The sequence below is a fragment of the Trichophyton rubrum genome (assembly GCF_000151425.1).
Source record: "Trichophyton rubrum CBS 118892 genomic scaffold supercont2.3, whole genome shotgun sequence".
NCBI lineage: Eukaryota > Fungi > Ascomycota > Eurotiomycetes > Onygenales > Arthrodermataceae > Trichophyton > Trichophyton rubrum.
In genome coordinates, this window is record NW_003456426.1 from 1,658,030 (window position 1) to 1,669,694 (window position 11,665).

Genomic DNA, 11,665 nt, shown 5'->3' on the forward strand with positions numbered 1-11,665 from the left:
TATAGAATGGTACAGTCCATAACCAATATAAAAAAAGTTCATAATATATTTTCCATCCCTCATATATTCATTGGCATAACCTATCTAGAAACTTCATCAAGAACCTCCTTAATCAAGGTGAAATCTCTCTCAACTTGTACTTTCCAGTTCGAAATTGCAACCCGACATGCAGGCTCCCCAGCCCACTTAGTCCCAGAGACAAACATCTTGCCAGTACCATTTATTGCACTAGCCAGCCTGGCATTGAGTGCTTCATCTTTGGCTCTAAATAGAACTATAACGTATGTGGCAGCGATCAAGTCTTCTTTTGAAGCTCCACCTCCGAGAATCGTGTATTTGGGATGCTCGTGGAGCCAGTCGGTAACCAGCCTGGCAAGCCGAATTTGTTTCTCCACCATGGCTCTATAACCGTCTTTGCCATATGCAACAAGAGTCGAGTAGACAGGCAAGGCCCTGAATCGCCTTGAATTCTCCACGCCTATATTGAGGGGTGTTGGTATATGCTCTCCGGATGAAGACGAGAGGTAGACGGCATTAGGATTTCTAAAGACCTCCTCTGCAACATCTCCGTGGCGAGAGAAAAAGAATCCGCAGTCGTATGGGACATTCAGTAGTTTATGCCCGTCCCCAGTAATTGAATCCGCAAGTTCAATCCCTTCACTACCTTTCTTGATAATTTCGAACTCCGGGCTATCATCAAGGACACGCCCAAACATCCCGAACGCAGCATCAACATGAAGCCATGCATTGTACTTATCACATAGTTCCCGTACACGCCTGAACTCGTCTATTCCCTTGGTTGCAAAGCGTCCGGTATTGACTTCTCCGCAGGAAATAGACACGATTGAAGCAAAACCATCCCTTGCCAACTCCTTTTCAAACAGTTCAAAGTCAAACTCCAATGGCTGTCCGTGAGATTCGCCAGTTTTTGATATTATGGACTTGACATTTGCCCTACCAATTCCTAAGATACCGGCAACCTTTCCCACAGAAGAATGTGGCATGGTAGACAATACCTGAAGACCCTTCAGGCCCGCTGCTTCAAGAACTGCAGGCATACCATACTCGCCCACACTATCTGTAATGTTGCCGGAAGCGATATTTCCACTGGTACCTCGTTTTTGAGCTGCCTTTCGTAAGACGTACTCTCTTCCACACGCTAGACCAACCAAATTGCTAGCAGTGGCACCGGTAGTAAATATCCCATGGGGCCATTCGTCCCTCTTAAGCCCGAATAAATCCTTTAACAGGCAAAGGGCAGCATAATCCACGTCTGTTGCAACCGAGTGGTCGACAAGATGAACGCAGACGTTTTGGTCATAGACAGAGACAACGTTGTCGGCTAATAAAGCTGCAGGAGTCACTCCGCCGGTTACAAAGCCATAGTAATTTGCATTGATTGCAGAGTCATTCAACCCGGGGATGATATCATTGAACAAATGGTCCTTGGTTTGAGTGTATCCTTGACCAGTATGAGAGAGTTCAGTAATGATGGATGAGCGCGAGTGCGCCAGTGATGCTGCTGGAGGGAGAACACTACGGCTGGGGGGATTGAGTGCCGTATCCCAGAGTTCCTTTGAGTGACTATCGTCGACCTGTATGCCAACGCCGTCTTTTAAATGATTCCGTTCCATATTTCGCTTTACTCTTGGAGTATGAAATGGTGATATTGGCTTCTAAAGTCCTGGCCACTTGGTTTTTGTCCTGTACAAAGGGTGGAAACGCGGGGCTCATCCCGGTTTTATATCAGATTATTTTGTACCTAGATCACCAGGGGCTCTGCGCCTTTCCAGACCTTAACTAACTAGTTCAAAGGCCAAGGTACGAACTAGTGCCGGGTAGTTCGGTTATCTCGTAACAAGTAACCGAGCAAGTCAGGAGAGAAGCATGGTATTCAGATGTATGCTTCAGAGAGTGATATATATAATTCCTGAATGTTACACCTAGCACGGCAGCAGTACGTGAAGATTTGATCATATATTCGAGCGATAGCGACAGAAGTATATACACAATGTTTTCCATAAACAAAAAACTCCAATACTGTAAACGAGCGTATGCAACACCGAACCAGGTGAGCGTGAAAATCATAAGTCAAATGGGGATGGGTAAAAAAGGCATGGCCCTACCAGAGGGCGATGGTCAAAAGAATGAAACCGTCATCATTCCAATGTGCTCGTAATATACAGGCCTTCCGAATTTGAATCCGTAAAGGCATGTAAATAGCGCAGAAACGTGGATTCTTAGACTCTGAACTTAGCAGAGTGAGTGCCACCGCACTTCTCAGACCTCTTTGCGCTCTTCTTGGGGCATTTCGGGGACACCTGGGTCTGTGCAGTCACGCCGTCCGCATACTGCACTTTCTTTCCGGGGTCCTCGAAAACAATATCCTGTCCCTCGACGGTAGTGCAGCCATTTCCAACATTGGCAACAAACATGTCAGGGAGAGAGTTGAACTGAGTGGTGGAGGCGCTCTTGCTGTCAACAGTGACCTGGGCACAGTTCATGTACATCTCACGGTTTCCGACGAGGTTGAACCAAGACCATGCAAGGAGAGCCTTTCCTGACGGTGCGTTGGCTGGGATGTTGAAGTTGTAGGTATCCTTCATGGGGCAGCCGCCGAGATAGGAGTTGATAACCTTGAAGGTCTTGCCGTTGTCGTAGCTGAGAGAGACCTGGCAGGATCCTCCGTCGTGGCGGGTGTTTCCAGCAAGTGTCAAGTTGTACTCTTGGCCGGCCTCGTAGGTAGCAACAGACTTGAATGGGTCCTTGTGGTAACCTTTGCAAGGGAAGTCGGCTCCTATAGGGAGCCATTAGTATCCGCACGCTTCATGAATGTGTCAATTGGGTCGAGCTTACCCGAAGGGTTCAGAGGGCCAGTCATGGACCAGTCAGGGTTGGTGTTCTCTATAAACATTATTAGCACCGTGCACATCTCGGTCAATCAGAGCAGGAAGATGGCCATTCATACCCTTGTTGAACTTGCTTCTCAGGGCATATGGCCACTGCATTTCCATGTGGGCCATGGCAGATCCAGCTGCGCAAAGGGCATAGAGAGTGAATGTAGAGGCACGCATATTGGCAGATGACGGAAGATCAACTTCGCTTGTAAGGAGTGTATAGAATTGAAAGAGTGGTGGAAAGAGAGGAAAGAAGGAAAGACTTTTTGAAAATGTACGGCAAGAATGGAAAAGATCGCTATGCTGAACAAGAGAAAAGGGCCGAAATCACTGAGGGAGACATGTTCCTTTTATGTCTGGTGGATGGCGATATTCCATCAGACTTACGCGCCCGAATCCTTCCTTCTGGCAGGGTAGACAGGCAAATCTGCAGCTTTCGGTCTCAGTTGTTGTAGATAGCGCTGCAACTGCACAAAGATGAAGTTGATATGCAGCCCATTGCCCCTAACGTGTCATAAACCCCATGTTAACTGCACAGTGGCCACCATGATAGGCAACCGGCTCTCCAAACCCTGTCCTTCCGGGCGGTTCGGCCAAAGACAACAGTGTTTCTGCTTCAGATCTTTGGCTCACTTTTGGCCAAGAGGGCCTGACGGGATCAGCCGTCGTGGAACTTGGGACTCGCTGACTGGAGGGCCCGGAGCCTATAGATTGCCACAGTTCCTGGTATTCCTTCTGTCCAGCAAATTCCTGAGGCAGGGGTGGGAATAAGAATAGCAGCAGCACGGCCTTTGATACTGGCGGCTGGTTGACATGCACCTTCAAGCGCCGATATCCCTGGTTGTTTTGGCTTCACAGTTGGGAGTTCCTCGTGAAATATCGCAATCTCACTGGATGTCTAACTGTAAGAAGCTTTGTGGCCCTTGTCACTAGGCAAGGGGGATTCAGCAACCCTGTGATGGGACCATCGTGGAATGGTCCAGTAAGAGCCTTGACATCGGTTAGCAGATCTTATCTTCCAAACTTGACATGGGGTATCATATGCCGGCAAATACGAAGGCGTCGAAAAACAACTTTCATGACGTCAAAGTGCAGAATCCACTAAAGTGCAGAAATCGTTTATTATTCCTTGTTTGTGGGGTGAGTTCTGGAGGATCAAATGTATCTCCAACTTGATATGTTGTCGATTGGCTGTGAAGTCGTCGACGGGACAAATATGAAACAATGACTAAGCAGGTCCAGAAACGGTTTAGCGTAATCATGTTGTTGAAGCTAACGAATATTTTAGCCAATAATAAATGAGTAATATGGCTATTTCAGTGGGGACGCCACCTTAACCTAAAATTACCCCTAATGATTGGTCACATTTCAGCTCCGATGAGTTCACTTTAAAAGAAAATCTCTTCCATTGGATAAATCCTAACTTTATCGCTGGACACCTCTCCTCTGGTTGAGACGTTGAAGTAAGAGAGTGGCACCTGGGGGCGGCCAGCAGCCTGCATGTCAATGGCATCTGAGCGACAAAATGAATGACTAAGCAGTTCCAGAACGGATTAGCGTCGTACACAGCCGACAAATTCTCTAACCAATAATGTGTGCATAATATAAGTCAGCGAGGAGATCACAAATAAGCAAAAGTATTCTTTTTGATTGGTCAAATTACAAAAGTAAAAATGAGCTTGTTTTACTTTAAAATGGAATCCCTTAGTTACGTTAACTACATAGTTAGATGAACTTTAATTTTATCGCGTACAGTCGTCGATTTGAGACTCAAGTAGCACACAGTCTTTTTCAAAAGCAGAGGTTCACCCTCCTAACATGCTAAACAGGTGAAATGAGCATCTAGTGAATCAGTCTTCCAGGAAAGGGCGATTTTAATAGTTGCTTTGCAAAAATAACACATCTTTACCCTGGGTCAATGAACGCTATGATTACCTGTCAATAGGAGGATGATGTTCGGCTACTTAGTTGTCTGATGTGCGAGGCTAAAGGCCAAGCCGAATATAGCGAGTAGATGGCTTGTACATATATCCTGACATTACCTTAGCAACATTAACGGTCTACTATGACAAATTACTGATAATTAATTGGATGTTCTTAAAAAGAGGGTAAGTCTACGCAGTACATCCAAGCCCAATTCGAATGATCAGTGAATTAGTTAATTATGGTGTAGGTCAGCTAGTTCAAGGCAGCTCATCTTGGTTTCATCAACGGCCAGGGAAAGTTACCTGGTCGTTAACTACTCGTCTCGGCCACCACGAAGAGATGTGAGCTTTCGACCGAGGCTATTTACATGGGGGGTAAAAAATACATTGCTAAGAAATATAAAAACAGAACGCCCAAAAAAACGCCGATCACCTTTCCCCAGACCGCAGGATCCCGCGGATGAACCTCTTGATCCGGCGAGATACCACCTTTCCACATCGAGGGGCCCTCGCTCTAGGGCAGCAACAAATTGTCGGCTTTGGGTTCACCACCCCTTCGGCTACAACCTCTGGAGCTGGAACCTCAAGATTGACAGGCACTGGGTCTGCAGCATCTGGGGGTCTAACCTCCTCAGGAGCCTGATCCTCAGTGGTTGAGGTTCCAGCGTCAGCGGCTGTAGTTTCAGGGGCTGCCACCGGGCTAGCCACGGGATGACCAGAGTGTTGACGGGCTTGGAGCGCCGTCTTGATGCCGTTCAAAGTTTCCAGTAACTCGGCCCTCGCCTGCGTTTCTGAATCTATGAAGCTTTGACACTCAGTCATGAAGCTCTCTAGAGTTACCCCCGACCCACTCCCCTGAGAAAGAGGGCCGGAGGCGTTGACACCCTGAGCAACGGGTCGGGTGGTTTCAGTTTGCCGGTCCGGTTCAGGGTTCTCGGCGTCTTCGACTGTCCTCTTGGCAAGCTTGTCGCGTGCCCATGAGTCTAACTGGGGAAAGTAATGTAATACTATCCCAGTTAGGACCGGGAAGAGGAGCCATGACAGGTAGTCGATGGCTTCTTTGGCTGTTCCTCTTCGCACGGCCGTTTCTAGCATGGTGAGGTTACACTGACAAGCCATCACGGAGGTTAAAAACAAAAAAACGAGAGTCAACGGTGTTATATACAGTAGTAATTTATATTGGAGCGACAGGAATAGATATGAGCGCCGTTGGAGGAGAGAAGAAGAAGAAGAGGAGGAAGAGGAAGAATTTGGGAACTTGGAGAGAGATTTATAGGGCGATCGAGTGCCTTCCATGTCTGGCAATATTTTGTTTATTTGTGATGTCAGTCAATAAACACAGGTTGATGAGAAGGATCGACTGGTATCCTGGAAGGCACGACTATGCCTTTGGTGACAACAGGAAAGAAGTGGCCAGTTGAGAGTGCAGGAACGAACAGGAGGAGTATTTTAAAGGAAAGAGCCAGGGAGTTTGCCTAGTAAATATGAGCATCAAGAAGGAGTGATTGATATCTTGGAAGGTCATGAAATGCTCCTGCCTTTCAAGGGACCAAGCTGGGGAAGGAGGGATTGCAATTAGCAGTCATTTCGTCTTTATCTGCAAGCGGGTTGTCTGCTCTGATATATAAGATAAAAAGGGGGGCCGGGTGTAAGGAGGGAAGTGGTCGTAAAGGAGGGATCAATGGAAGCATGCCTATAGCTGCTAGGTAGTAGTTAGGAGTTTTCGCTTTGAGTCAGTGGGAACTCTTCGGCAAACAGTTTCAGTCTGTAATAGATCACCAAAAATCAATCTCCTTTCCCCGATAATCTCGAGAGGGCAATTCGGAGTCGAAATGGTGTTTGTACTTGAGATCTCTAGGTTCTATGGCAACCCGGGCAAAATTGCAGGGAGAAAACTCGGTTCCATGCTCCCATAAGCTTCCTTTGGAGTTTTTGCAGGCCCCGAGATTCTCCCAAGTGGTGCTTCGAATCAATATACAACTGGGTTTATATCGTAGACGGGAGATTCGAATTTCTCTCTCCGAATGGCTTAAGGGACATCGGTAACAGTAGTAACAGTCACTCACCTGGCTACGTAGCGTAATTTCAGGCAGCAGGTGTTTCTTGAAGCCATTCAAATAGTCAGATGCATCGTGTGGAAACGATGCTCGATACATAATCCATACGTCTTCTTTTAGAATCAAGTTATTAGATATAAACTTGATATCGAAATTCCAGACACCCTTAGTTGACCAGTATTCACCGTGGGGTTTCAAGTAAAAGGTGTTGATATTCATAGCTGCGGCCGCGCACCGACCGTGCGTAGGGCCGAACCGATAATGGTTCATGACCTCTTTCGCCTGTCTATATAGCAGACACGGAATGTTCCTTTCATCCCTAGGCCCGAAAAAATGAATGGCAGTTTCTGTATCGCATTGACCTGGCTTTAAAAGGGGCTTTTTCTTGCACTGGGTATGGAATATCTGACAACGGTAGCAGAGCACATGCTCAGGAAATTGGGCTTCAATCCTCTCCAGGAAATCTATACGACTGTCACTAGGTTTCGACAGTCTATTGACGACTCTTTGCCCACCCGCAGCTTGCCAAAAGGACTTGGATGCGAGAACAAATGCAGCGGCGTCACCTGATGGCAGCAATGAAACAATGCAATATATTGCATCGGCATGGAGTGCATGTATAGGCGCTAGAATTTTCCGGGGAAAGGATTTATTAATGACCTGAGATTCAGCGTCCAGAGAATCAGCGTCCAGGGAATCAGCGTCCAGGGAATCAGCGTCCAGGAATTCAGCGGCCAGGGATTTAGCGGCCAGGGATTTAGTGGCCTGGAATTTAGCGGCCTGGGATTTAGTGGCCTGGGATTTAGTAGCCTGAGGTTGAGCAGCCTGGGATTCGGTGGTCCTTGAGAACGTAGGCCATAGTAACATGAGTATCTGCAGTATCATTCGGATGCAGGCGTCCATTGTTACTGTTAAACAATAGTTAATAAAGAGGTATATTCTCTTTCCATGAGCTGATACGCTTACTTACCTCTTTGGTTCAACGGTTTGATGCAAGTCAATGAGTTAAATCTTGGTAGGTCTTTTTCGTGGTACTTTTCTGGTCCTTGTATTTCTCTCGGCGGTAGTTTTGTGACAGCTGTAGTAGGTGATCCATATAGTGATATGAATAAATGGTGAGATGTATTTTTTTGGGCATAATGGGCGATTGCGCTCTTGATGCATCTTTTCGAGCCTTTGACGTCATTGACTCTGCTATTGACTAGGCTTGGAATGACGTACTCCTCGCTTTTTGGGTTGGCAGTTTGATAAGTAGTCAAATAGTCAAACAACAATCGAAGTTATAACTTTATTAGCAACGAGCTGCCTTAGATATAACTCCTTAGTTAATGGGTTAGGTAAAGCCGTGGCTCAACCATAGGGTTTGCTGAAATTTTCTCGTAGTGTCACCGTGCAGTGGTAAATCTCGCTTGGGGCAATTTAGCTTTTGTCTTTGCTCTTGTAAATTGAGCGCCACATCACGTCGGTGACTCACGATGATGTGTGAAATATATTGGCGAGCGATAGCTTTGTGTTAAGACTGAATATTGGGTTAGTTACGTCAGTAATTTCTGGTGCAAAAGAGGGCTATCGGTGGGTAGTCCCAATAACCATGGAAACAAGGAGACTTTAAGTCCGGGAGGTTTGAACCAATTAAGTGAGCTATAGCGTGAGTTACTGTGACGTAGATGTTATTTGAACTGAGCAGGGTATCACTCATTTTTCAGACGGTGTTTGAGTCAGAGATATGCAGCCGCAATCTTGGTTAGTTATGTATAGGCGCAAGGATTAAATTTTTGGCCTTGATTAAGCGCTGCATAAATCATAATGTTTTGAAGAGGATGGCCGGGTATATGGTAAAGCACTCAGTTTTGTCCACCGGCTATTTTGGCCATCCTAAATGGAGCTATTATATGAATCCACTTGCTCAGCCTGTAGTCCAACTCGTGTAGCCCAGATGGAGCTGTGTAGACACGATATTATCCTCGTTCTTCTTGCACATTGTTGGTTCACGCTCTCTGTTAGATTCCACAATCTCTGAGATGGTGTAAGAACAGGGACATTCACTCATTCTATTGAATTGCAGCGAGGGATCATGTAGTTAATGGCCTGGGGACCCAAGGGCTGAGATCTGAATTCCGCGAAACCGCGATGGCGAGACGTGTTAAGGGCGCGCCCGAAAAGAGAATCTTATAACGATTTTCGACTTGATTTTTGGTATTATGATAATTGGGATACGGGCATCCATTGAGCAGCCGCGGAGTAAACGATGCTTCGTTGTGATGTGTGATGGGCGTTGGAAGTTGAAACAACTTGGTGTGACATAAAAGAAACTAACTACGGAGTAGTTAACTAGTTGAAGATTGCCCAGTCAAGCCACAATAACTAGTTAGAAAGCCCCACAATTACTCCATAACCGGGCCAAGCCTCTCTGCTCTCCCTGCCGTAGGCCTGGTTAGTTGAACTATCTAGAAAATACAGAGAATCCTATTTAAACTGATACTCAATATGGAGTATATTATCTGGCTATCGAAACCATTGTCCAATGTTAACCAGGCTATATATTTCCCAAGGGCCGCTAAATACTTAGTATATGCTGATATGCCTCCTCCACAGTACATTTGCATGTAGCATGAAGTGATAGCGGTGTGGCTAAGTCGTCTTCTTCCAATGTATACCCTTATGCTCTAACGCCATGGTCGGCTCCATCTCAATGGAAATCTGGTTGATAGCTCCCTCTGGGCTCAGGACGAATTTCCCCCTCGTGGCTGAAGTGGCACCGTACATCAACGTCCCAACTACCCAGAAATCACCCGTGACATGCCTGAGTTCCAGAACCAGTGCCGAACTGCCGAACGCGCTGTGTAAGGGTTTGGCACAGAGACGATGAGGCCCTAGCTTTCGTTTGCCAGACACCTTAGGGAAAAGTGAGTGGTTGGGGCAGTCAGTTGTTACTTTCAGCGTTGGATAGGCAGGGTGTGTATAGGTTCCTTCGTATTCTGATAGTTTCAACGGAGGAGGAAGAGGCGGACTAGGGATACGTGGATAGAGATCATCCAAGACTCGCGGAGAAATCTTGGTGTTCTCTAGTGTGGCTTCGGCTCTATAAAATTACAACATCGGTAAGTACTTTTGGACGTTTATATGGTTTGTGGATAGGTTATTGCATGAAATTACCTCTTTCGCCAATTTGGACGGTGTCTTTCCTGGATTCCGAGAATATCGTCGATTAAATGGTTTCCAAGCAATGTGACAGCCGCGTTTGTCCCTATCATATTGTTGCCTAGGATAACAAATCCAATCCTCTTTCTAGGTAGGAAGCACACAAGGCTGCCAAACCCTTCAATTCCACCCGGGTGTTGAAATATCACTTCTCCAGCATATGTACGCAAAAACCATCCAAACCCGTACAAGGTCGGGGATGTATCGGGAGCCATTGGTTCTGGAGATATGATGGTGTGTCCACCCAGAATGGCAGTATACCCTGCAGGTGAGATTGGCGGACTTCGTTGTATCATTGCTTGAACCCACTTTGCATAATCCGCTGCTGAAGTAATGATGTTTCCTGCACCTCTGATACTCTCATGGAACGATAAGTCCGTATCTTGTAGCTGTCCCGTTGAATTGAGAAAGTAACCTCGTGCCATTTCTCCACCAGCAGCCTGGGCATCAGACAAAGAAACGTATGTTTCTGTCATCCCTAGAGGTTCTAGGATACGCTCGCGCAGTACATCCTTAAACAGTTGCCCCGTCTTAGTCTCGATCAAATGAGCAGCAGCCATGTACATCAAGTTGCAGTAGTTAAACTTTGTACGGATAGTCGATGTAAGTGGAAGGTACCTCATCTTCCTCACAGCTTCCTGCAGTGTCATGTTGGCAAACCAGACCCAGTCATGGCGTGGCATGCCAGACCGGTGTGAGAGCATATCCTCGACCGTAACTTGCGTAGTAAACCATGGATCACTCAGGGTGAAATCGTCTGGAATAATGCTGTGAACCGTTGCGTCCCATTGTATCTCCGGGAAGTTCTCGTTGTCGTCCACAAGAATTGATATCAACGCTGCTGTAAAGGCTTTCGTTGTACTCCCACCAAAGAAGAGGGTGTGTTCTGACACCGGCTGTGAGGAAGCAAGATCTGCAACACCATACCCCTATGAAGATCTAAGCAGCCAAAATTTCGACCTTGATACTGCGGAATAAGGTTGAAATGAGTAGAAGAAAAGTGAAAGGGACATTGCTGACTTTTGTGAATACTCTACTGCCATTTATGAACGATATTGCAAGGCCCGGTACTTTAAACTGCTCCAAAGCCCAACTCACCTTCTCTTCGAAGGCAGTACTCGGGTGGTATACGGAACGAGAATCGAGATCCAGAGGAGTTTGCTGATTGAGGCATCCTTCCGAAACCCAGGAACAGAGGAGTAGAATTGACTGGTAAAACAGCATCGTAGAGGCTTAGGGGTTTATCTGCTATGGCAAATGCCTTGATTTTCTCATTGCCCAGGTGCGAGTGAAGTCACCCTTCCTGAAAGACTTCCAGCTGAGGGCGAGCCAGGAACGGCGGTGCATTAAACACCTTTTCTCCCCGAACAAGGGCGTCAATTATCAAATGGCCTGGAACGATATGGCACTCTCCAATGGCCTAACTACACGTGATCCGGGGCTGTGACGGGAGCGCCTCACTCTCAGCTCGTCAATAGTCTGTTTCACCCTGGCTAGTTGTCCTTTGGGGCTGGAATTTTCCACCGTAGGCTAGGTGCAGCAAGCCCAGAACGCGCCTTTTTGCAGGGGCATCGTCTTGTCTAGC

At 46.7% G+C, this 11,665-nt stretch overlaps 5 protein-coding genes across 5 annotated transcripts; all 5 read right to left on the reverse strand.

Moving 5' to 3' along the window:
• Positions 1–80: 80 nt before the first annotated feature.
• Positions 81–1,634, reverse strand: TERG_03352 (uncharacterized protein; the record flags this gene model as incomplete). The annotated part of the gene is made up of 1 exon (XM_003236259.1): positions 81–1,634. The coding sequence occupies one exon, from the start codon at positions 1,632–1,634 to the stop codon at positions 81–83; it is 1,554 nt and encodes a 517-aa protein (XP_003236307.1).
• A 606-nt stretch (positions 1,635–2,240) lies between these two features.
• On the reverse strand, positions 2,241–3,074 carry TERG_03353 (uncharacterized protein; the record flags this gene model as incomplete). Its single annotated transcript, XM_003236260.1, has 3 exons — positions 2,241–2,797; positions 2,857–2,904; positions 2,969–3,074. 3 exons carry the CDS (start codon positions 3,072–3,074, stop codon positions 2,241–2,243), a joined length of 711 nt encoding a protein of 236 aa, XP_003236308.1.
• Positions 3,075–5,251: 2,177 nt separating this feature from the next.
• On the reverse strand, positions 5,252–5,917 carry TERG_03354 (uncharacterized protein; the record flags this gene model as incomplete). Its single annotated transcript, XM_003236261.1, has 1 exon — positions 5,252–5,917. One exon carries the CDS (start codon positions 5,915–5,917, stop codon positions 5,252–5,254), a length of 666 nt encoding a protein of 221 aa, XP_003236309.1.
• Positions 5,918–6,597: 680 nt separating this feature from the next.
• On the reverse strand, positions 6,598–7,782 carry TERG_03355 (uncharacterized protein; the record flags this gene model as incomplete). The annotated part of the gene is made up of 1 exon (XM_003236262.1): positions 6,598–7,782. One exon carries the CDS (start codon positions 7,780–7,782, stop codon positions 6,598–6,600), a length of 1,185 nt encoding a protein of 394 aa, XP_003236310.1.
• Positions 7,783–10,031: 2,249 nt separating this feature from the next.
• Positions 10,032–11,304, reverse strand: TERG_03356 (uncharacterized protein; the record flags this gene model as incomplete). The annotated part of the gene is made up of 2 exons (XM_003236263.2): positions 10,032–11,009; positions 11,101–11,304. 2 exons carry the CDS (start codon positions 11,302–11,304, stop codon positions 10,032–10,034), a joined length of 1,182 nt encoding a protein of 393 aa, XP_003236311.2.
• Positions 11,305–11,665: the final 361 nt, after the last annotated feature.